We start from the raw sequence: 25514 nt of genomic DNA on the forward strand, positions 1-25514 counted from the left end.
TCAGGCTTTGCTTTTTCTTGTAGCATTTTTTACGTTTTATTACACTACTGCCAACAAGATGATTTAATACATAAAATGATTTTATGAACATCACACTTCAAATCACATAGAATAGAGTGTGCAGCAGTAACTAGATCTGGAATTCTTACACATATCCATTATGATTTCATTTGTCAGTTATACAAGGGCAGCGCATACTTGACCTCTGCCCGCCATCAAAACTCCAACAGCCCGACATACAGCGGCGGGGCCATGTGTCAGCTATCAGGATCAGCTAAAGGAATATAGTTTAGTGATTGGTGATCAGAAATGACAACTCACATGCTTAACCCCTTAATCCCATATGACGTACTATACCGTCCAGGTGACCTGGGACTTAATTCCCAGTGACGGGATAGTACGTCATATGCGATCGGCCGCGCTCACGAGGGGAGCGCGGCCGATCGTGGCCGGGTGTCAGCTGCCTATCGCAGCTGACATCCGGCACTATGTGCCAGGAGCGGTCATGGACCGCTCCCGGCACATTAACCCCCGGCACACCGCGATCAAAGATGATCGCGGTGTGCCGGCGGTGCAGGGAAGCATCGCGCAGGGAGGGGGCTCCCTGCGGGCTTCCCTGAGACGATCGGTACACGGTGATGTACTCACCGTGTACCGAGCGTCTTCTCCCTGCAGTCCCCGGATCCAAAATGGCCGCCGGGCTGCATCCGGGTCCTGCAGGGAGTATTTCCGGGTCAGGATCAGGCTGCAGCTGCAGCTCTAATCCTGCCCGGCTGTATGTCAGATCACCGATCTAACAGAGTGCTGTGCACACTGTCAGATCGGTGATCTGTGATGTCCCCCCCTGGGACAAAGTGAAAAAGTAAAAAAAAAAAAATTTCCACACTTGTAAAAAAAAAAAAAAAAAAAAAAAATTCCTAAATAAAGCAGAAAAAAAAAAATATTCCCATAAATACATTTCTTTACCTAGAAAAAAAAAAAAACAATAAAAGTACACATATTTAGTATTGCCGCGTCCGTAACGACCCGACCTATAAAACTGGCCCACTAGTTAACCCCTTCAGTGAACACCGTAAGAAAAAAAAAAAAAAAAACGAGTCAAAAAACAACGCTTTATTATCATAACGCTGAACAAAAAGTGGAATAACACGCGATCAAAAAGACGGATATAAATAACCATGGTACCTCTGAAAACGTCATCTTGTCCCGCAAAAAACGAGCCGCCATATAGCATCATAACCAAAAAAATAAAAAAGTTATAGTCCTCAGAATAAAGCGATGCCAAAATAATTATTTTTTCTATAAAATAGCTTTTATCGTATAAAAGCGCCAAAACATAAAAAAAATGATATAAATGAGGTATCGCTGTAATCGTACTGACCCGAAGAATAAAACTGCTTCATCAATTTTACCAAACGCGGAACGGTATAAACGCCTCCCCCAAAAGAAATTCATGAATAGCTGGTTTTTGGTCATTCTGCCTCACAAAAAATCGGAATAAAAAGCGATCAAAAACTGTCACGTGTCCGAAAATGTAACCGATAAAAACGTCAACTCGTCCCGCAAAAAACAAGACCCCGCATGACTCTGTGGACCAAAGTATGGAAAAATTATAGGTCTCAAAATGTGGAGACGCAAAAACTTTTTTGCTATAAAAAGCGTCTTTTAGTGTGTGACGGCTGCCAATCATAAAAATCCGATATAAAAAACGCTATAAAAGTAAATCAAACCCCTCTTCATCACCCCCTTAGTTAGGCTAGGTTCACATTGCGTTAATGGGTTAACGCTAACGGACAGCGTTGCACGGCGAAAATGTCACAATTAACGCCGTGCAACGGGTCCGTTAGCACAACCATTGACAGCAATGTGATTTTCGGGTGTAGCGCATCGCTAGAGCGTGCCATTTTCGGCTCGCGCTAGCAAGGTGCCATTCTTTTGTGGCCTCGGCGCGCCCGAGATCCGATCCCCGATCTTCCAGAGCGGGGACGTTAACGCGACCACTAAACACGACACCTAAAAAGACATTGCGTTAGCGCAATCCGCTAGTGCTAAACGGATTTCCCTAACGCAATGTGAACCTAGCCTTAGGGAAAAATAATAAAATTAAAAAAAATGTATTTATTTCCATTTTCCCATTAGGGTTAGGGCTAGGGTTAGGGTTTGGATTACATTAACGGTTGGGATTAGGGTTGGGATTAGAATTAGGGGTGTGTCAGGGTTAGGTGTGTGGTTAGGGTTACAGTTGGGATTAGGGTTAGGGGTGCGTTTGGATTAGGGTTTCATTTATAATTGGGGGGTTTCCACTGTTTAGGCACATCAGGGGCTCTCCAAACGCGACATGGCGTCCGATCTCAATTCCAGCCAATTCTGCATTGAAAAAGTAAAAACAGTGCTCCTTCACTTCCGAGCTCTCCCGTGCGCCCAAACAGGGGTTTACCCCAACATATGGGGTATCATCGTACTCGAGACAAATTGGACAACAACTTTTTGGGTCCAAGTTCTCTTGTTATCCTTGGGAAAATAAAAATTTGGGGGGCTAAAAATCATTTTTGTGGGAAAAAAAAGGATTTTTTATTTTCACGGCTCTGCGTTGTAAACTGTAGTGAAACACTTGGGGGTTCAAAGTTTTCACAACACATCTAGATAAGTTCCGTGGGAGGTCTAGTTTCCAATATGAGGTCACTTGTGGGTGGTTTCTACTGTTTGGGTACATCAGGGGCTCTGCAAATGCAAAGTGACACCTGCAGACCAATCCATCTAAGTCTGCATTCCAAATGGCGCTCCTTCCCTTCCGAGCTCTGCCATGCGCCCAAACAGTGGTTCCCCCCCACATATGGGGTATCAGCGTACTCAGGACAAATTGAACAACAACTTTTGGGGTCCAATTTATTTTGTTACCCTTGTAAAAATACAAAGCTGGGGGCTAAAAAATCATTTTTGTGAAAAAAAAAAAAAAGAATTTTTATTTTCACGGTTCTGCGTTATAAACTGTAGTGAAACACTTAGGGGTTCAAAGTTCTCACAACACATCTAGATAAGTTCCTTGGGAGGTCTAGTTTCTAATATGGGGTCAGTTGTGGGGGGTTTGTACTGTTTGGGTACATCAGGGGCTCTGCAAATGCAACGTGACTCCTGCAGACCAATCCATCTAAGTCTGCATTCCAAATGGCGCTCCTTCCCTTCCGAGCTCTGCCATGCGCCCCCAAACAATGGTTCCCCCCCACATATGGGGTATCAGCGTACTCAGGACAAATTGGACAACAACTTTTGGGGTCCAATTTATTCTGTTACCCTTGTGAAAATACAAAACTGGGGGCTAAAAAATAATTTTTGCGAAAAAAAAAAAAATTATTTTAACGGCTCTGCGTTATAAACTGTAGTGAAACACTTGGGGGTTCAAAGCTCTCAAAACACATCTAGATAAGTTCCTTAGGGGGTCTAGTTTCCAAAATGGTGTCACTTGTGGGGGGTTTTAATGTTTAGGCACATCAGGGGCTCTCCAAACCAACATGGCGTCCCATCTTAATTCCAGTCAATTTTGCATTGAAAAGTCAAATGGCGCTCCTTCCCTTCCGAGCTCTGCTATGCACCCAAAAAGTGGTTTACCCCCACATATGGGGTATCGTCGCACTCAGGACAAATTGCACAACAACTTTTGTGGTCTAATTTCTTCTCTTACCCTTGGGAAAATAAAAAATTGGGGGCGAAAAGATTATTTTTGTGAAAAAATATGATTTTTTATTTTTACGGCTCTGCATTATAAACTTCTGTGAAGCACTTGTTGGGTCAAAGTGCTCACCACACCTCTAGATAAGTTCCTTAGGGTGTCTACTTTCCAAAATGGTGTCACTTGTGGGGGGTTTCAATGTTTAGGCACGAGGGGCTCTCCAAACGCAACATGGCGTCCCATCTCAATTCCAGTCAATTTTGCATTGAAAAGTCAAATGGCGCTCCTTTCCTTCCGAGCTCTGCCATGCGCCCAAACAGTGGTTTACCCCCACATATGGGGTATCAGCGTACTCAGTACAGATTGTACAACAATGTTTGGCATCCATTTTATCCTGTTACCCTTGGTAAAATAAAATAAATTGGAGCTGAAATAAATTTTGTGTGAAAAAAAGTTAAATATTCATTTTTATTTAAACATTCCAAAAATTCCTGAAGGGTTAATAAACTTCTTGAATGTGGTTTTGAGCACCTTGAGGGGTGCAGTTTTTAGAATGGTGTCACACTTGGGTATTTTCTATCATATAGACCCCTCAAAATGACATCAAATGAGATGTGGTCCCTAAAAAAAAATGGTGTTGTAAAAATGAGAAATTGCTGGTCAACTTTTAACCCTTATAACTCCCTAACAAAAAAAAATTTTGGTTCCAAAATTGTGCTGATGTAAAGTAGACATGTGGGAAATGTTACTTATTAAGTATTTTGCGTGACATATCTCTGTGATTTAAGGGCATAAAAATTTAAAGTTGGAAAATTGCGAAATTTTCTAAATTTTCGCCAAATTTCCGTTTTTTTCACAAATAAACGCAAGTTATATCGAATAAATGTTACCACTAAAATGAAGTACAATATGTCACGAGAAAACCATGTCAGAATCGCCAAGATCCGTTGAAGCGTTCCAGAGTTATAACCTCATAAAGGGACAGTGGTCAGAATTGTAAAAATTGGCCCGGTCATTAACGTGCAAACCACCCTCGGGGCTTAAGGGGTTAATATAGCAATAACTAGACCAGATCCTGAAACGGGTGACTAATGGCAATTCGTTTCTGGGTGGTGACAGAAGCTGGGACACCAATCGCAGCACCAGCCTCCTGATGACATCCCGTTTGAGAATCCCAAGTGCCGGCTGGGTTACCAAAACATCAATGGAAATAAAGAAAAATGAAAATAGAAAAAAAAACAAAAAAAAAACACACACCCCACTCCCCCAGACAGAAGTCAGTAGAGAGGGATCAGTAGGGAACTTTTAATTGAAATGTTAGAAAAGTAGTTAGTTACCGTATATACTCGAGTATAAGCCAAGATTTTCAGCCCACTTTTTTGGGCTGAAAGTCCCCCTCTCGGCTTATACTCGAGTCATACACAGGGGTCGGCAAGGGAGGGGGAGCGGGGGCTGTGAAATTATACTCACCTGGTCCTGGCGCGGTCCCTGCAGGTCCCTGGCTTCCCCGACGCCGGCAGCAGCAGCGGTCACACGGTACCGCTCATTACAGTAATGAATATGTGGCTCCACCTCCCATAGAGGTTGAACCGCATATTAATTACTGTAATGAGCGGTAACTGTGACCGCTCACTACAGGAAGAAGCTGCGGCGTCGGGGAAGCAGGGACCTGCACAGCGCCAGGTGAGTATATCGGGAAGGGGGAGGGGGAGCGCTGCGCGATAGTCACCTTTCTTCGTTCCGGGTGTCGCTCTGTCTTCAGCAGTGACGCTCAGGTCAGAAAGCACAGTGACGTGATTAGTGCGCGCCCTCTGCTGAACGTCAGTGCTGAAGATGGAGTGGCGCCGAAACAAGGAGCAGGTAACTATTTAAAGTGCTGGGTGCCTGAGCGATGGAGAGGTGAGTATGTGATTTTTTTTTTTATCGCAGCAACAGCAAATGGGGCAAGTGTTTGTATGGAGCATCTATGGGGCCATAACGTTTGTGCAGCACTATATGGGGCCATAACATTTGTGCAGCACTATATGGGGCCATAACATCCTGCCTGAACATCAGTGCAGAAGACGCTGGAGATGAATACTGAAAGTGTCGGGTGCCTGAGCGACGGAGAGGCGAGTATGTGATTTTTTTTTTGTTTTATTGCAGCAACAGCAAATGGGGCAAGTGTCTGTATGGAGCATCTTATGAGGCCATAACGTTTGTGCAGCACTACATAGGGCAAGTGTCTGTATGGGGCCATAACTAACGTTTGTGGAGCATTACGGTATATGGGGCAAATATCTTTATGGAGCATCTTATGGGGCCATAATCAGCATTTGTGCAGCATTATATTGGGCAAATGTGTCTATGGAGCATCTTATGGGGCCATTATTAACCTTTATGCAGGATTATATGGGGAATATGTTAATATGGAGCATCTTATGGGGCCCATCATAAACTTTATGGAGCATTACATGGGGCTCCTGATTCAATATGGATATTCATACATATACATGCATATACACTAGATGGTGGCCCGATTCTAACGCATCGGGTATTCTAGAATATGCATGTCCACGTAGTATATTGCCCAGCTACCTAGTATATTGCCCAGCTACGTATGCAACAGGTTAAAAAATAAAAAAGAAACATATACCCTCCGAGGGCCCCTTGTAGTCCTGTCGCCTGTGTGCGGTGCACGTGGCAGCTTCCGGTCCCAGGATTGGTATGAGCGCAGGGCCTATGATGACGTCGCGGTCACGTGACGTCATGGAAGGTCCCTCTCGCATAGCACCTTTGGAACCGAAACCTGCCGCTTGCACTGCAGAGGACAGGACACACGTCGGAGTGTGAGAATAACCTTTTTTTCACCATTATTATTTTTAATGTGTGTGTGTGTGTGTGTGTGTGTGTGTGTGTGTGTGTGTGTGTGTGTGTGTGTGTGTGTGTGTGTGTGTATATATATGTGTGTGTGTGTGTATATATATATATATATGTGTGTGTGTGTGTGTGTGTGTGTGTGTGTGTGTGTGTGTGTGTGTGTGTGTGTGTGTGTGTGTGTGTGTGTGTGTGTGTGTGTACACATATATACACACACACACACACATATATATATATTTTGGGGCTGAAAGTGCCCCTCGGCTTATACTCGAGTCACGGTCGGCAGTGGGGTCGCGGGTGAGGGGGAGAGAGGTCTGAGACATACTTGCCTGCTCCCGATGCTCCTGGGGCCCCCCCGCCCGTCCCACGGTCTTCGGTGCTGCAGCTCTTCCCCTGTTTAGCGGTCACGTGGGACCGCACATTAAACTTATGAACATGGCCTCCACTCCCACAGGGGTGGAGCCGCATATTCATTCCTCTAATGAGCGGTGCCAGTGACCGCTGACAGAGGAAGAAGCTGCGGCACCCGAAGACCAGCTGTCCGGGAGAAGGAGCGGGACGCCGGGAGCAGGTAAGTATTACATATTCACCTGTCCACGTTCCACACACCGGGCGCCGCTCCATCTTCCCGTCCTCTGGCTCTTACTGTGCAGGTCAGAGGGTGCGATGACGTATAGTGTGCGCGCCGCCCTCTGCCTGAACAGTCAGTGTGGAGAGACGCCGGGACGGGACGCTGAGGAGCTGCAAGCAAGAGAGGCGAGTATGGCATTTTTAAAAAAAATTTTTTATTGCAGCAGCCGCAGCATTATATATACCGGTAGCACAGTTTTCTATGGCACATCTATGGGGCAACAATGAACGGTGCAGAGCACTATATGGCACAGTTTTATATGGCACATATATGGGGCAATAATGAACAGTATGGAGCATTATATATGGCACAGCTTTATATGGAGCATCTATGGGGCAATAATGAACAATATGGAGCATTATATGTGGCACAGCTTAATATGGAGCATCTTATGGGGCAATAATGAACGGTATTGGAGCATCTATTTTTATTTTTGAAATTCACCAGTAGCTGCTGCAATTCCTACCCTAGGCTTATAATCGACTCAATAAGTTTTCCCAGTTTTTTTGTGGCAAAATTAAGGGGGGAGGGGGGGGGTTTCGGCTTATACTCGAGTATATGCGGTGATATATATATATATATAATCTTTTTTTTTTTTCAGCGTTCTCTAACTGTACTTTGTAGACTACAGAGTTTATATGTAGGACTGCCTTTGTATAATTCTACTTTGGTTATTTATTCGGGTATCCACTCCCTTTATATTAGGTGTTGGTATGGCATGCGTGGATTTTTTTTTTTTTTTGCACTTCTGTGGCAATCACCACATTATTGTGATGACACTTTATGGCCGGAGACTAGCAGGAACGCCAAAGAAGTGTCAGGGGAGGAAAGTAGAGTTCTTGTTTTCTTCTTGTTTGGTTTTCAACTTAGGCTGCTTTCACACATCAGGTTTTAGGTTTCAGGCGAAATCCGGCAAATTTGCTTAAAAAAACGGATCCGTAAATTGTGAAAAACTGATGTACCTAATCCGTTTTTTAGCTGGATCCGGCTCTCTGTACTGCGCATGGTGAGAGAGTGAGAGAGCGAGAGAGAGCGAGAGAGAGCGAGAGAGAGCGAGATTAATTTTCTATGCCAGACTCGAAAACAAAGCTTCTGGGCATGCTCAATGTGTAAAAAAACGGATTTGGTCGCCGGAAACGTTAATTCACATATCCGTTCCATGCGTTTATTGCCGCAAACGTCCCTTCAGGCTTTTTCGCCAGACACAAAAAACGTTGCAGGAGACTTTTTTTTGTGTCCGGCAAAAAAGCCTGAAGGGACGGATCCGGCACAAAACGGATGAAACGCATGTCCTTCAGGCACAATCCGGCGCTAATACAACTCTATGGGAAAAAAACGGAACCAGCATAAGAAAATAGGGATTTTTGTGTTACTCACCGTATAATCCTTTTCTCCGAGACGCTCATTGGGGGACACAGGACTGTGGGTGTATGCTTCTGCCGCCAGGAGGCTGACACTAAGTAAACTTGAAAAAAAGTTAGCTCCTCCTCCATCGTATACACCCTGACACCGGCTACCAGAGACTCCAGTTTGGTGCAAAAAGCAGTAGGAGAACAAAACACAAAAAAATAATGTAACAGCATAAATACAGAAACTTTATGTCTAGAAAAGATCCTACTGACTAATGTAATCAGATATAACCAAAGCAGCCATAAGGCTACCAGGGAGGGAGTTGTGTCCCCCAATGAGCGTCTCGGAGAAAAGGATTTTACGGTGAGTAACACAAAAATCCCTATTTCTCCTTCGCCTCATTGGGGGACACAGGACTGTGGGATGTCCTAAAGCAGTCCCTGGGTGGGAAAAATAACTCACCAGTCAAAGACATCCAGATGATGGTTGTCTATAAATGCGCCACTGCCGCTTGAAGAATCCTTCTACCCAGACTTGCATCTGCAGAAGTCTGGGAGTGGACATTATAATGTTTGACAAACGTATGCAGACTAGACCAGGTCGCAGCTTTGCAAACCTGTTCTGCTGAGGCCTGGTGCCGAACGGCCCAGGAAGCCCCCACCGCTCTTGTTGAATGAGCCTTGATTTCGGCCGGAACCGTCATGCCCATGGTGCGATAAGCCTCCTGAATGGTCGCCCTTATCCACCTGGCCAGGGTAGATTTTGAAGCAGCGCATCCCCTCCTGCGACCCTGCGGAAGGACAAATAGAGCATCTGTCTGGCGAAAAGGAGCCGTACGGGAAATATACCTCCTCAGAGCCCTCACCAGATCCAACGTATGGAGAGCTTTTTCTACACGGTGCGTAGGTGCCGGACAAAAAGAGGGCAGAACAATATCTTCATTGATGTGAAAAGATGAAACAACCTTTGGCAAAAATGACGGTGCCGGTCTGAGAACTACCTTGTCCTGATGAAATTGCAGAAAAGGGGGACGACAAGAAAGAGCTGCCAGCTCCGATACCCATCTAATGGATGTTATAGCCACTAAAAATACAACTTTCCAGGAAAGAAACATCAAAGAAACATCTTGCAGGGGCTCAAAAGGAGCGTTCTGTAAAGCCCTTAAGACCAGATTAAGGTCCCAAGCTTCCAAAGGAGTCTTATAAGGAGGGACCTTATGAGCGACTCCCTGGAAAAAAATCCTGACCTGACGATTAGTAGCAATCTTGCGCTGAAAAAGGACAGATAAAGCCGAAATCTGCCTTTTAAGGGTACTTGGAGCAAGCCCAGAATCAAGGCCTGCTTGAAGGAAGGCTAGAATGTTAGGAATGGAAAAACGCAGAGGAGGCAGCCCGCGCAATCTACACCAGGAAAGGAAAACCTTCCAAGTGTGATAGTAAATCCTGGCCGAGATGGGCTTACGTGCACTGATCATGGTATCAGCTACTTTTTGAGAAAACCCTGCCTGAGTTAAAACCCAAGATTCAACGGCCAGGCCGTCAAACGTAGGACCCCTGAGTTCTGGTGGTAGATCGGCCCTTGAGATAGAAGATCCGGCCGATCAGGGAGCCGCCATGGAACTCCGGCGAGAAGTTGTACCAGGTCTGCATACCAGGTACGTCGTGGCCAATCCGGAGCGATCAGGATGGCCGGCACTCTCTCCGATTTGATCTTCTTGATTACCCTCGGGAGCAGTGCCAGAGGAGGGAACAGATGAGAGATGAAATTGGTTCCAAGACAGTACCAGCGCATCCACGGCGATAGCCTGGGGATCTCGGTACCGAGAGACAAAACTGGGCACCTTGGCATTCACCTTGGACGCCATTAGATCCACGTCTGGAGTTCCCCAAAGATGGCATATCTGCAAAAAAACCTCGGGATGGAGAAACCATTCCCCGGAGGCTAGACCCTGACGGCTTAGGAAATCTGCCGCCCAGTTTTCTTCGCCCGGAATGTGGACCGCTGAGATCACAGAGTGATTTCTCTCCGCCCAGAGTAGAATCTGTTTTACCTCCTGCATGGCTGCCTTGCTGCGGGTGCCCCCCTGGTGATTTATGTAAGCTACCGCTGTGGCATTGTCCGATTGAATTCGGACAGGGCGACCCGCCAGAAGATGGTGAAAACGTAACAAGGCTAGCCGAACTGCTCGAATCTCTAAGATATTGATGGGGAGATCTGATTCCCGAGGAGACCAGCGTCCCTGAGCTGTGTGATGGAAGAACACTGCTCCCCAACCCAGGAGACTGGCATCTGTTGTGACCACTAGCCAATTGATTGGAGGAAAGGGCTTCCCCCTGAGTAGAGATGGGCTGTTTAGCCACCAAGAGAGCCTGCTTGATCTGGAAAGACAACCGAAATCTGCGGTTGAGAGAGAGAGGATTTCTGTTCCACACTGACAGGATTGCTCGTTGGAGGGGTCGAAGATGAAGCTGTGCAAACGGAACTGCCTCTATGGTTGCAACCATCTTTCCTAACACCCTCATCCCGGACCGAATCGTATGAGGGTATGGTTGTAGAAGATTCCTCACTTCCCGCCGAAGGGCTAGGACCTTGTCCTGGGGAAGGATTGATAGGGCTTGAGAGGTGTCGAAAATCATGCCTAAAAAAGAGATTTTCCGAGACGGCTGTAGGGATGACTTCCTTAAATTTACCAACCAACCTAGACCGGAAAGGGTGTCCAGAGTGATGCCGACATTTTCCCTGCAAGACTGAAATGTCGGTCCCTTGATCAGCAGATCGTCTAGGTATGGCAAGACGACTATACCTCGGGAGTGCAGAATGGACACTACAGTCGACATGACTTTTGTGAACACCCTGGGAGCGGAGGCCAGTCCGAAAGGTAATGCCGTGAACTGGAAGTGTAGATTGTTTACGGCAAACCGGAGAAATCTTTGATGAGGCGGAAAGATGGGAATATGAAGATAAGCATCCTGAATGTCTACTGAGGCCAAAAATTCTCCCTTTTCCAGAGAGGCGATGACCGACCGCAGAGACTCCATCCGAAAGTGTCGAACGCGGACAAACCTGTTTAAGAGTTTGAGATCTAGGATAGGCCTCACTGCTCCGTCCTTTTTGGGCACTACAAAAAGATTGGAATAAAAGCCCTGAAACCTTTCTTCCTTTGGAACAGGAGAAATGACACCGCTGATACGGAGAGACTCTATGGAATTGAACAAGCTTTGACGGAGAGATTTGCACCTGGGAAGAACCGGGAAGGAGGAAGACGGACCAGCTCTATCTTGTAACCTGAAGATACGAGCTCTGCCACCCACTGGTCGTGAATTACCTGAAGCCAGACCTGGCGAAATAAAAGCAGATGTCCGCCTACTTTTTTGGAGACACCCGGAGGAGGCCTCCAGTCACTTGGCCGAAAATCTTTGAGTCCTAGATCCTCTGGATCTAGAAGACTGGGGACGCATTCTTCCCCCTTGGCTGGCCGTATAAGAGATCCGACCGTCTCGGTCCTGATTGGGCCGACCCTGCGCAGGAGAGCCTGATGCTGGGGCCCATCTGACATAGCGAAAGGTTCTAAAACGGGCCTGAAATTGGCGCCGAAAAGGCTGTCTAGCCTTCTGCTGAGGAAGAAACTTGCTTTTCCCTCCTGTGGAGTCGGAAATGAGCTGATCCAGCTTTTCTCCGAACAAACGACCACCCTGAAACGGCAGGGATGTAAGAGATTTTTTAGAGGTAGAATCAGCCCGCCAGAACCTTAACCAAAGGGCCCTTCTGATGGCAATAGCATTAGACGCAGCCGAAGAAGCACAATCTGCCGCATCCAGAGATGCGTTAATCAGATAGCTACCAGCCATAGCTACTTGAGACGACATTTCAGCCAATTCCGCTGACACATTACCTTCTTGGAGAGCCTTAGATAACGAATCTGACCAAGATATCATAGCCCTGGCAACCCAAGTTGCTGCAAAGGAAGGAAAAAGTGCTGAGCTTGAGGCCTCAAAGACGGAACGAGCCAAACTCTCTATAAGACGATCCGTAGGATCCTTAATCGATGAGCCATTAGGGAGAGATAGCAACGTGTTAGAGGCTAAACGGGACACTGGAGGATCTACAGAAGGATTTTCTGCCCAATCACTACAAAGTTCCGAAGCAAAAGGATACCTAGCCTTCAGAGCTCTTTGCCCTGAAAAACGTTTGTGCGGGTGCTCCCGATTGCGTCGAATCAGGTCCTCGAACTCAGGGTGAGAGGAAAAGACCCTATGGGCCCGTTTAGTCCGCTTAAATGAGACCTTATGATCAGAGGAAGAGGTGAGCTCGTCTTCTATCCCCAAAGACTGATTGACAGCTTCAATTAGGCGGTCTACTGACTCCTGAAACCCAGGTTTATCAAAATTAAGAGACCCTTCCGACTCGTAGTCAGTCTCAACTTCCCCGCTTTGTGCAGGGGAAGGAGAGCGGGATGCGGAACTCCAGGATGCGGAAGCACCTGAGTGCCTGGGCGACGCTTTGCGATTCCGCTTTCCATGCGTCTGTCGAGTGAGAGCGCAGCCCCTGCAGGCCGAAGACTCCTGAGACCCCGAGGCCCTCTCTGAGACAGGTGGATTACCGGTCCCGACCGCCGGGGTCTGCAGAGATTTGATCGCTTCAGTAAGGGACGCCATGGATTGTGACAAGGACGTGACCCATTCCGGTGGAGCTACCCCAGCATCTGCTTGAGGGACCGGAGCCGGAGAGACTACTGGAGAACTGGCAGGGGGGGGGGCTCCTGGACGCGTTCAGAGTCACAGGCCTCGCAGAGGCGATTACTTTGGGCGTGCGGAAAAAGGGCACTACAAGATACACAACTGGTAAAAAGAACCGTGTGAGTCTTAACCCTTCTAGACAGAACGATCCGTAATGCTATACCCAGGGCCAGAGACTGGGAAAAAAGGAATGCTTCAGCCAGATGGAGGGAGAAGCACTTACCCCAGTCCTGTGTCCCCACGAGTACCGTGATGGATCCTGAAAGCACGATGCGGAGCCCAAAAGCGCTGTCTTATATGCACAGCAGGCCTTAGGGGGGAGGGACCGCCAAACGATGCTGCGGCCTGGAGCAGGCCCGAAGCCGGGGCCTCAATTTTTCCCCCCTTAGAGCGAGGAGAGCCGGAACCGGAAGTGACGCGCCGGAGGGGGCGGAGCCTCACAGCGCGGTCCGATGGCCGGAAGTCCCGGCTCCAGGAAGCTGCTCCACGCCCGAAGCGGCCAGGCAGGGCCGAAGCCTCTGGGGGGACAGCGGCGCTGATCATACCCGCAGCGCCGCTCCTAACGCCGCGTGCCGCCGGACCACGCTGCAGCGTAGCTGCGCCACAGCGTCGCCGACATAACGCCACAGCGCCGGACAACGCTGCAGCGCCGCCGACCCAACGCCGCAGCGCCGGATCACGCTGCAGCGCAGCAGTCCTAACGCTGCAGCGCCGGATCACGCCGCAGCGCTGCTGTCCCAACGCCGCAGCGCCGGACCATGCCACAGCGCCGCCACACCATGACGCCGGCCTCAGCAGCGCTGAAAAAAGGCACCGCACTCCCGAAGCGCAGGTAATGCCAGGAGCCCCCCTTGTCATACCGCACTATCGAGGCGTAGAACTAATGACGGTGCAGGAACCCTATCTCCATTATCCCCAGGATAAGGAGAGGGACCGTCCACCACCCCAGCTAACACCGCAGGGGTGTAGAAATCAGGGGGGAACACACGGACATCTTATGGGCACCTGTACAGCCTGGAGTCTAGCTACCTCAGGGTGGTCAGGGCTAGTCCGGTGAAGAATCCCACGTAGCGGGGAAGGATACGTGGAGAAACATCGCACGTACTTGCCCGTTGATGGTTTGGAGAGATCGGACCCTCAAAAAGGTCCGTCGCCCCTTCAATCCAAAGATGTTGAAAAAAAAAAAAAAATCGGGTCCAACGATCTAGGACCCAGAGATGTGCCTCCTTGAGACACTAAGCATAAACTGGAGTCTCTGGTAGCCGGTGTCAGGGTGTATACGATGGAGGAGGAGCTAACTTTTTTTCAAGTTTACTTAGTGTCAGCCTCCTGGCGGCAGAAGCATACACCCACAGTCCACAGTCCTGTGTCCCCCAATGAGGCGAAGGAGAAAAAACGGATCCGGATTGTGCCTGAAAGAAAAACCTGATGTGTGAAAGCAGCCTCATCTGGATTAAGTTTAGCAAAAACACTAAAGATTTAAGTTATCGGCTTAGCCCTCGTTTATATCTTTGACCAAAACTGCCACCAGATTTCACAATAGATACTGCATACATTATTAAATAGATCTCTTAAAGGGAATTTGTCAGCAGGTTAACCTGAGGACCGCATGAGCTGGGGTTAGAACACAGAATTTTAGCGATGTATCTTTTATTAACCCCTTAAGCCCCAAGGGTGGTTTGCACGTTAATGACCGGGCCAATTTTTACAATTCTGACCACTGTCCCTTTATGAGGTTATAACTTTGGAACGCTTCAACGGATCCCAGTGATTCTGACATTGTTTTCTCGTGACATATTGTACTTCATGATAGTGGTAAAATTTATTCAATATAACTTGTGTTTATTTGTGAAAAAAAAAGGAAATTTGGCGCAAATTTTGAAAATTTAGCAATTTTCCAACTTTGAATTTTTATGCCCTTAAATCACAGAGATGTCATGTAAAATAATTAATAAGTAACATTTCCCACATGTCTACTTTACATCAGCAGTTATAAGGGTTAAAAGTTGACCAGCAATTTCTCATTTTTATAACACCAATATTTTTTAGGGACCACATCACATTTGAAGTCATTTTGAGGGGTCTATATGAAAGAAAATTACCAAGTGTGATACCATTCTAAAAACTGCACCCCTCAAGGTGCTGAAAACCACATTCAAGAAGTTTATTAAACCTTCAGGTGTTATACAGGAATTTTTGGAATGTTTGAAAAAAAAATTAACATTTAACTTTTTTTTCACATAAAATTTACTTCTGCCCCAATTTGTTTTATTTTACCAAAGGGTAAGAAGAAATTGGACCCCAGAAGTTGTTGTGCCATTTGTTCCGAGTACGCCAATACCCTACATGTGGGGGTAAACCACTGTTTGGGCGCATGGCAGAGCTCGGAAGGGAAGGAGCGCCGTTTGACTTTTCAATGCAAAATTGACTGGAATTGAGATGGGACACCATGTCACGTTTAGAGAGCCCCTGATGTGTCTAAACATTAAAACCCCCCACAAGTGACACCATTTTGGAAAATAGACCCCCCAAGGAACTTATCTAGATGTGTTTTGACAGCTTTGAACCCCGAAGTGTTTCACTACAGTTTATAACGCAGAGTCGTGAAAATAAAAATTAATTTTTTTCCCACAAAAATGTTTTTTAGCCCCCCAAATTTTTATTTTCCCAAGGGTAACAAGAGAAATTGGACCCCAATAGTTGTCCAATTTGTCCTGAGTATGCTGATACCCCATATGTTGGGGTAAACCCCTGTTTGGGCGCACGGGAGAGCTCGGAAGGGAAGGAGCACTGTTTTACTTTTTCAATGCAGAATTGGCTGGAATTGAGATCGGACGCCATGTCGCGTTTGGAGAGCCCTTGATGTGCCTAAACAGTGGAAACCCCCAATTCTAACTGAAACCCTATCCCAAACACACTCCTAACCGCACCCCTAACACCCCCCTAAATGTAATCCCAGCCCTAACTTTAGTCCCAACCCTAACCCTAACTTTAGCCCCAACCCTAACTGTAGCCCCAACCCTAACTGTAGCCCCAACCCCAGCCCTAACCCTAATGGGAAAATGGAAATACTTTTTTTAATTTTTTTATGTTTCCCTAACTAAGGGGGTGATGAAGGGGGGTTTGATTTACTTTTCTAGCGGGTTTTCTAGCGGATTTTTATATTTTTATTGCAAAAAATATTTTTTGAGTTACCACATTTTGAGACCTAGAATTTTTCCATATTTTGGTCCACAGAATCATGTGAGGTCTTGTTTTTTGCGGGACGAGTTGACGTTTTTATTGGTAACATTTTCAGGCACGTGACCTTTTTTGATCGCTATTTATTCTGATTTTTGTGAGGCAGAATGACCAAAAACCAGCTATTCATGAATTTCTTTTTTTTTTTAGTTTATACCGTTCCGTGTTTGGTAAAATTGATAAAGCAGTTTTATTCTTCGGGTCAGTACGATTACAGCAATGCCTCATTTACATCATTTTTTTTATGTTTTGGCGCTTTTTATACTATAAAAACTATTTTATAGAAAAAATAACTATTTTTGCATCGCTTTATTCTGAGGACTAAGTTTTATTTTTTCGCTGATTATGCTGTATGGCGGCTCATTTTTTGCAGGACAAGATGTCGTTTTCAGCGGTACCATGGTTATTTATATCCGTCTTTTTGATTGCGTGTTATTCCACTTTTTGTTCGGCGCCATGATAAAAGCGTTTTTTTGCCTCTTTTTTTACAGTGTTCACTGAAGGGGTTAACTAGTGGGACAGTTTTATAGGTCGGGTCGTTATGGATGCGGCGATACTAAATATGTGTACTTTTACTGTTTTTTTTATTTAGATAAAGAAATGTATTTATGGGAACAAAATATTTTTTTTTCTTTATTTAGGAATTTTTTTTTTTTTTTTTTAAACACCTCTAAAAAATTTTTTTTTTACTTTGTCCCAGGGGGGACATCACTGTATATTGACAGATCGACGATCTGACACTTTGCAGAGCACTGTGTCAGATCAGCGATCTGGTGTGCCCTACTCCTTGCTTACTAACGCCTGCTCTGAACCCGGAAGTAGTCCCTGCAGGACCCAGAAGTAGCCCCGTGGCCATTTTGGATCCGGGGCCTGCAGGGAGGAGACGCTCGGTACAAGGTGAGCACATCGCCTTGTACCGATCGTCTCAGGGAAGCACGCAGGGAGCCCCCTCCCTGCGCGATGCTTCCCTATGCCCCCGGAACACTGCGATCATGTTTGATCGCGGTGTAGCGGGGGTTAATGTGACGGGAGCGGTCCGTAACCGCTCCTGGCACATAGTGCCGGATGTCAGCTGCAATCGTGGACGGGTGTCAGCTGACTATCGGCCCCGCTCCCCCCGTGAGCGCGGCGGATCGCATATGACATACTATCCCGTCACTGGGAATTAAGTCCCAGGTCACCTTGACGGGATAGTACGTCATATGGGATTAAGGAGTTAAGCTATGTGCCATTTACTTACACAGAAGGTTATATTACTAGCACATCATTGCTGTGAATAATTCCTATTCCCCCCCTTTCCCCCCTCCTGTGGTAAGCCGGTCACTCAACAATGTAAATACGGAGCCCGATGTGGGCGGGGTTAGCTTTCTCAGGTATGCTGTATGCTTAATCTAAAAACTCTAATCTGATACATTGTTGGATTCAGGGTCTCATTTTCTACATGATGTTGCTCTCAGATGAGGTAGCAAAAACTTGCTGACAGATTCCCTTTAAACTTAATAAGAATGTTGCATTTACTTTAAAAATCCACATCAGAATTGTAATATTCTTACCAGCAGCAGTAACAGCAGCAGAAGTAGTAGCGGATGACTTTGTCGTTACAGCTCCTGGCTTCGCTATTCTGGAAGGAGCTTTAAGCCCACTTGGCTTTAGTGAACTCATTCTCATTCAAAATCCAAAGTTGTCCCAAACTGTTATCTTAATAAAACCATTGATAGTGCTTGAACTCCTTTATCAAAAGGACAAATATTAAATCTGCAAAGAAAAACAGAATAGTAAAGTGATATAGGCTGAAATACTTAACAAATCCCAAAGTTACATTGGATATATGCTGTAGGATACTTTTCATTGGCTTAACACCAGTTTTTGTGAATGTCACATTTGCTACTAAAGCTCCTTACTCCTTACCAATGCTTTCGATTTTTTATTTTCTTTTTTTTTTTTTTTTTTAAAAAAAAAAGGGTATCGCTTAGGCCGGTGTCACACTTGCAACTGCAATGCAAGAAACTCGCCAAGTCTCTCGCCTCAATACCCGGCAGCTGCTGCCGGCGGTTCAGACCGAAGCGTTCAGCTGCATAGAAATACATGCAGCCGCATACTCCGGTCCCAAGTGCTGGCGGCAGTGCCAGGTATTGAGTTGCGAGTTTCTCACGTTGCATTTGCAAGTGTGACACCGGCCTTAGTCGGAGAGGCAGGATATCCCCCATACAGAAAAATGTACATATAACTTACACCGTGAATAACTGGTGACATATGGCAAAAACTGAATTCTATGATCGGCAAAAGATCTCTCACATTTATTAAGAGGCAAGTGCTTCTTAGTAAATTTACAAGTTTCATCCTGCAGATAGCTTCATGTTAACACTGGCATATGGAACAATATATACAGTCTACCAAAGTTCGCTGTCATTTTATCATAAGCATATTTGTTTTATAGGGCAAAAAAAACAGTAATTAGACCTACTGGTAATTGTATTTCCAGGAATCCATCCTGACAGTACACTGGAGGACGTCCTTATCCTTGATGGGACAGGAAACACGTGAGGTTAAAAGGACCCTCCCCCTACCACCCTTCAGTGCTTTTCCAAAGTGAGGCCATGTGCACGTTGCGTTTTTTCACGCTAAAACCGCTATAAAAACTCATTAAAAACGCATACATTATGCATTCTATCATTTAGAATGCATTCTGCATGTTTTGTGCACATGGATGCTTTATTTCCCGCGAAAAAAACACATCGCGGTAAAAAAAATGAGCATGTTCATTATTTTTGCGGATTTTCTGCGTTTTTCCCGAAATTCTATGCATTTGGGAAAAACGCACCAAAAACGCATCAAAACGCGTCAAAATCGCGGTAAAAACGCATGCGGATTTCTGGCAGAAATGTCCGGTTTTTGTCAGGAAAATTTCTGCAAGAAATCCTGACGTGTGCACATACCCTGACACATCTAGATGGATGCAAAAACAAAGGTTTATTCCAACAAAATAATCAGTCATACAAATGTTACATCACATGAGTATAAAGATCATACAATAGGGAGGGAACTAATAGTGCTGTCAGGATGGATTCCTGGAAATACAATTACCAGTAGGTCTAATTACTGTTTTCCAGGTCACCACCTGACAGCACACTGGAGAAATACCAAAGAAGAATGGTATTTAGGGTGGGACCACTGCTTGAAGTACCTTTCTACCAAAGGCCAACTGAGGCGATACTACATCTAACATAGTGTTTAGAAAAGGTACTAAGGCTAGACCATGATGCAGCCCTGCAGATCTGATCTGCAGTTGCCCCCCCTTTCTCTGCCCATGACGTGGCCATGGCCCTAGATGAATGGGCTTTGATGTTGACCGTGGAACTCTGCCCTTTAGCTTTATCGGCTAAACTGATTGTAGATTTTATCCACCGTGCGATAGTCGCTTTAGACGCTTTTTTCCCCTTGTTTGGACCCCTGAACTGAACGAACGAATTGTTGTCCTGTCTCCAGGGTCTAGATAAATCGAGGTACCTGAGTACAGTGTCTCTTACATCTAGGTTGTGGTAAAATCTTTCCTTTTGTTTTTTAGGGAACTGGCAAAACGACGGTAACACAATCTCCTGATTCATATTAGTATCAAACTACTTTAGGGAGAAAAGCCGGATCGAGTCTAAGTACTAATTTATCTTCGAAGATTTGTAAATACGGGTTCTGTACCGATAGAGCCTGTAGTTCCCCCAATCTTTTTGCCGACGTGATTGCAACTAAAAATGCGGTTTTAAGGGAGAGTTTGTTAATTTCTATATCCCCTGATATATCCCACGCCTGATCACATAGGAAATTCAGAACCAAATTCAGATCCCACGGAGGGACTGATCTTCTAATTAATGGTTTTAGTCTCTGGACTGCCCTAGAGAATAGACTAATCCAGGGATGGGCACATAGGGCCGCTATTTGGACCCTTAATGTACTCTGTAAGACATTTTTGAAATCCTGACTGCAAGAAGTCAAGAATTTTTGGGATATTTGGATGGTCAGTATCAACTGTCATCTCCCCGCAAAACCCACAAAATCACTTCCATATCTTTGTATAGATAGCTGATGTCACCGGCTTCCTGCTGGCTTGAAGGGTAGAAATGACGTCATCTGAAAGACCTGTCGCCCTCAAGACCTTCCGTTCAGGATCCAGGCCGCCAACTGAAGTGCTCCTGGATTCTGGTGTAGAACTGGACCCTGTAGAAGAAGATCCTCTCTTTCTGGTAACAGGAGGGGTTTTCCTACTGACAGTTTCCTTAACAATGGTAACCAACTTTGTTTCAGCCAGTGAGGAGCTATGAGGATGACCTTGGCCCCGTCCTCGCAGATTTTCCTGAGTGTTCTTGGGATCATTGCTAGAGGAGGAAACGCATACAGAAGACCGTGGTTCCAGGGCTGTGAGAAGGCATCGATCGCGGCTGGGCTTTCCCAGGGGTATAGGGAGTAGAAGATCTTGACCTTTGCATTTTTCTTTGCAGCAAATAGATCGACCGTCGGCTTCCCCCAACGTTGACAAAGATCTCCGAATACCTCACTGTTCAGTTCCCACTCTGTAGGGGATACACTTTTCCTGCTGAGGAAATCCGCCAACTGGTTCTTGGAACCTTCCAGGTGTACCGCCGAGATTGACAGAACCGACCTTTCTGCCCACCTGAAGATCTGTTCCGCCAGATCCTGTAATGCCATATGTCTTGGGCCCCCTTGATGCCGAAGGAAGGCTACCGTTGTCGTGTTGTCTGAGAAGACCTTTACATGTTTGTTCTGCAGAAGATGTTACGCCGCCGTTAAGACCTTCCAAACCGCATGTAGTTCTCTGTGGTTCGATTAGTTGCTGTCTCTTCTTTCACAGCGACCTTGGAAATATCTTCCTTGGATATGACCTCCCCAACCATGCTGACTTGCATCTGTCGTAACCGATACGCTTGGTGTTTGAAGCCATGGTACCCCCAGACGGAGGTTTCTGGAGAGAGTCCACCACACCAGGGATCTTTTGACCTGAAAAGGTAAGATTCAGAGTCCGGTTTAGTGAGTTCTGTTTTCTGTTCCAGCTCCTCAGAACTCCTTGCTGAAGCTGTCGAGAATGAAACTGACTCCATCTCACGCAAGGGATGCAGGCTGTCATTAATCCCAGCACTTTCATCCCGTCTCTGATCGTATTTCGGCCTCGAGCAAAGTGACAGTTCTTCTCTATTATGCCCTTTAGCCTGTCTTCTGGTAGAAAGGACATCCTTGTTTGTGAATCGAGCATGACTCCCAGGAATTTTATTCTGGATTTTGGAATTGAAATCTGATTTTTCCCAATTTATAATCCACCCCAGACTTTCTAGTGTTGAAATGAGGAATTGACAGTTGATCCTGAGCTGGTCTGCTGAGTCTGCCGCTACTAAAAAGTCGTCTAAATAGGGAATCACCATTATATTCCGATTCCTCAGATAGGCGACCACCTCTACCATAAGTTTTGTAAAAACTCTGGGAGCGGATGCCAGGCCGAAGGGGAGACAGCGAAATTGGAAATGGTAGACCTTTGTTTCCATGTTTACCGCGAATCGCAGGAACCTCTGGTGATTTAGGTAAATGGGTACATGGTAATATGCACTTTTTAAATCTAGAATGCACATCACCATACCTCTTCCCAATAGAGGGATGGTAGACCGAATCGACTCCATTTTGAATCTCTTGTATAGGACCCAATTGTTTAGGTGTTTCAAATTTATTATTGTCCTTGATTCTCCCGACGGTTTTGTTATTGAGAAGAGATTGGAGTAAAGACCTCTGCACTCTTCCCGAGGGGGTACCGGAACAATAGCCGCCATTTTTAAGAGGTCTTGAATATCTCACCACATGGGGGATGACGATTTTAGATGGGAGCTGGACACCAGGAACCTTTCGGGAGGAAGAGATGTAAATTCTATTTTGTATCCCTGGGACACTATCTGTAAGACCCATGGACTCGTTATCTCCCTCCATCCTCCCAGGAATCCAGCCAGATGACCCCCTACTCTGATGGCGTCATTTCCTGCGGTAGCTAGACCCTGACCCCGAGTAGTTCGAGTCTTTGGTCTGGGGCCTGCTATCCCCTCCTTTCTGGTAACTCCATCTACCTTGTCTTCCCTTACCCCTGTAATCGGGTTTTTGATTATAGCGGGGTCTCCGGAAGGGCTGGAACTTTTAAGGTTTTTCTTCCGGGAACACTTTCTTTACGTCTGCGGCCTTTTCTAAAATATCATCGAGGACCAGTCCGAAGACCCTGCCCCCGGAAAAGGGTATAGAACACAATTTGTTCTTGGAATGCATATCACCCGACCAGCTTTTGAGCCAAATAGCTCTTCGGGCTGCATTAGATAGGGATTGACCCCTAGCCGCGAACCTAACAGACTCTGCGGACGCGTCTGCCAAAAAGGTGGTTGCTAATTTTAGCAAAGGTAGGGATTTCAGGATAGTTTCCCTGGGAGTTTTGGCTGTTAGTTGATCCTGAAGATCATCTAACCAAAGATCCATGGAGCAAGCCACTGATGTCGCTGCAATATTTGCTCCAATAATCGCCGAAGAACTTTCCCAGACCCTTTTTAAAAGGCAGTCTGCTTTCCTATCCATGGGTTCTTTTAGATTGGAAGAGTCCTCAAAAGGAATTGCAGTCCTTTTGGATACTTTAGCCAATGGTATGTCTATCTTAGGTATATCGACCCACTCTTTGACTTCGTCTGGATCAAACGGCAAACGAAGTCTGAAGTCCTTAGGGATAGTCAGTCTCTTCTCCGCTTCCTCCCATTCCTCCAGAATCATGGATCGGATATGGGAGTTAACAGGGAAGACCTTAGAGGTCTGCGAGCGCAAGCCCCCGAACATCTCATCCTGAACAGAACAAGACGGCTGTGGCTCCTCGATCTGCATAGTATGCCGAACCGCCTCCAACAGTTCTCCTGTGTCTGCGGCAGAGAACAAATATCTTCTCCCTTTCTCCGGAGGATCTCTACTCTCTTCTTCCTCCTCTAACTCCGACCCGAAAGATGACGAGTCTTCAGAAGAGTAATCGACCCTCGGCCTTTTCCTCGGTCTCTCTGAAGGTGAAGGGGAGGCTTGAGGGAGTACCAGACTTGAAACCGAAGCCCTCTTATCATGGCTCTCATTTGTCATAAGAGAAGCCTGTTCCTCTCCTATGATTCTGCAGGTGCATGCTTCACATAGGGGTTTCTGCCAGGTATCCTTCAGTTTAACTGCACAGATAGGGCACTTCTTGTTTTTACCGGGCTTCTTTACTGATTTCTCGGACAAGGAGGCTGCCTATAAAAAAATGATATAGCAAACACTAGCATCCCTTTTTTTTTTATTCTGTTCCTTTGTTCATCTGTTTAGCGCTCCCGCGCTCTCCACCACTCTCTTCCTGTTTCAGAGACGCCGTCCGCCCCCTCAGCCGCAAACCGGAAGTGACGCGCGGCCGGAAAGAGAGGATGGTGCAGCGAGGATCTGCTTCCCCCAGCGGCTGCATGGAGACGCCGGCATCAGCAGAGGCCGCCGCTGGGATCGCTCGCACCAGGGGGCGCGACGGAAGGATCAAGAGCTCCCGCCAGGGAGAAGCGATCCCCATACCAGGAGTAGCGCTACACTGGTAGGCTGAGGGACCCTTGGGCAGGTGTCAGCCAGCGGGTGCCTCATGGAGGGAAGGGTGAGGCAGAGCCCTCCCGATCCAAATCCCCCCGCAGAGAACGGTAGATTTTCCTCTCGTCCGTTCCTATCCATGATGGGACAGGAAAAACACTGAAGGGTGGTGGGGGGAGGGTCCTTTTAACCTCTCGTGTTTCCTGTCCCATCAAGGATAAGAAGGACGTCCTCCAGTGTGCTGTCAGGTGGTGACCTGGAAAAGCTATTTAATGCATGCAGCCAACAGTCTTTAGGAACAACGTACAGTAAAACAGGAACCTCTAACAATAAAAGTTATACAATGTTACGTGTCATTTATCTGCTATACAAGTTTTACTGTTGTCAAGTTTCAAATCATAGCAACATGGCATCAATTCCGGCAGAGTGAAAACTACTTTATCATGTTGTATACTATCTGCTGTATCTACAACACCATCTACTCTTATTTCTCCTGAAGTGCACATCAGATCCTCTGCCTCCCATCTTCCTGCCAACTGGGTCGGGATCATGTGCCCCTGGAGATTGACAGCTCAGACCAGTGACTAGCAGTGCGCAGGTGATGGGAAAGGTCAGAGAGGCTCAGGCACTGAAGTACTTTACTCTGCCCTCAACAGGGCAGAGAAGTAAGCATGCGCAGGAGCGAGATACCAGGGAGCGTTGAAGAAGCAGGAGGGCGGCATCACAAGAAGATGGGAGGCCCCGGACCTGCGACACCCATCGGACCAGACCGCCCTCTGGGTGAGTATAATATAACTTATATTTCTTCACTTCCAGGTCGGACCAGGGGCGTATCTACAGCATTATAGAATGCTGTATATAAGCCCTGAAAGTCGGTGGCCGCATCCTATAGCGGCAAAGTCTGCTGACAGGCTCCCTTTAAATGCCAACTGTGTAGCCGATCAGCAGTCGTTAATAATCCTTGCAGACCGGCCTACCACACTTCCATGTACACAGAACAATGACTGATATGATCTTTCTATGCACACAGTATATCCTTTATTGTTCTCAACAGCACATAGTTCATCTAGTGTACACAAACTACTGAGAACTATGGTTATAACCCCTTAGTGACCAAGCCAATTTTTACAATTCTGACCACTGTCGCTTTACGAGAATATAACTCTGGAACGCCTCAACGGATCCCACTGATTCGGAGACGGTTTTTCCGTGACATATTGTACTTCAGGTTAGTGGAAACAACTCTTAAAAATGACTTGCTTTTATTTATGGGGGGAAAAAAAATTTGGTAAAAATAAAATTTTTTTTTTGCTATTTACTAACTTTATTTTTTGACAGCACTCCAATTTAAGGGCACAAAAATTGTTTATAAATAACATTTCCCACTAGTCAAGTTTACATCAGCACAATGTTAGAAGTTGTT

The 25514-nt window shown here is 46.2% G+C and overlaps 1 protein-coding gene across 7 annotated transcripts in view; it reads right to left on the minus strand.

The window, feature by feature from the left end:
• CLIP1 (CAP-Gly domain containing linker protein 1) overlaps window positions 1-25514 on the minus strand; it is a 145767-nt gene that overhangs the window by 100779 nt on the left and 19474 nt on the right. For all 7 annotated transcript variants that reach the window (XM_069755622.1, XM_069755615.1, XM_069755603.1 and 4 more), the window contains exon 2: window positions 18037-18238. In XM_069755622.1, coding sequence (XP_069611723.1) covers window positions 18037-18151 — 115 coding nt within the window. In that variant the 5' untranslated portion in view covers window positions 18152-18238. The remainder of the gene's footprint in view (window positions 1-18036; window positions 18239-25514) is intronic.

The sequence above is a fragment of the Ranitomeya imitator genome, chromosome 1 (assembly GCF_032444005.1).
Source record: "Ranitomeya imitator isolate aRanImi1 chromosome 1, aRanImi1.pri, whole genome shotgun sequence".
NCBI classification, from domain to species: domain Eukaryota; kingdom Metazoa; phylum Chordata; class Amphibia; order Anura; family Dendrobatidae; genus Ranitomeya; species Ranitomeya imitator.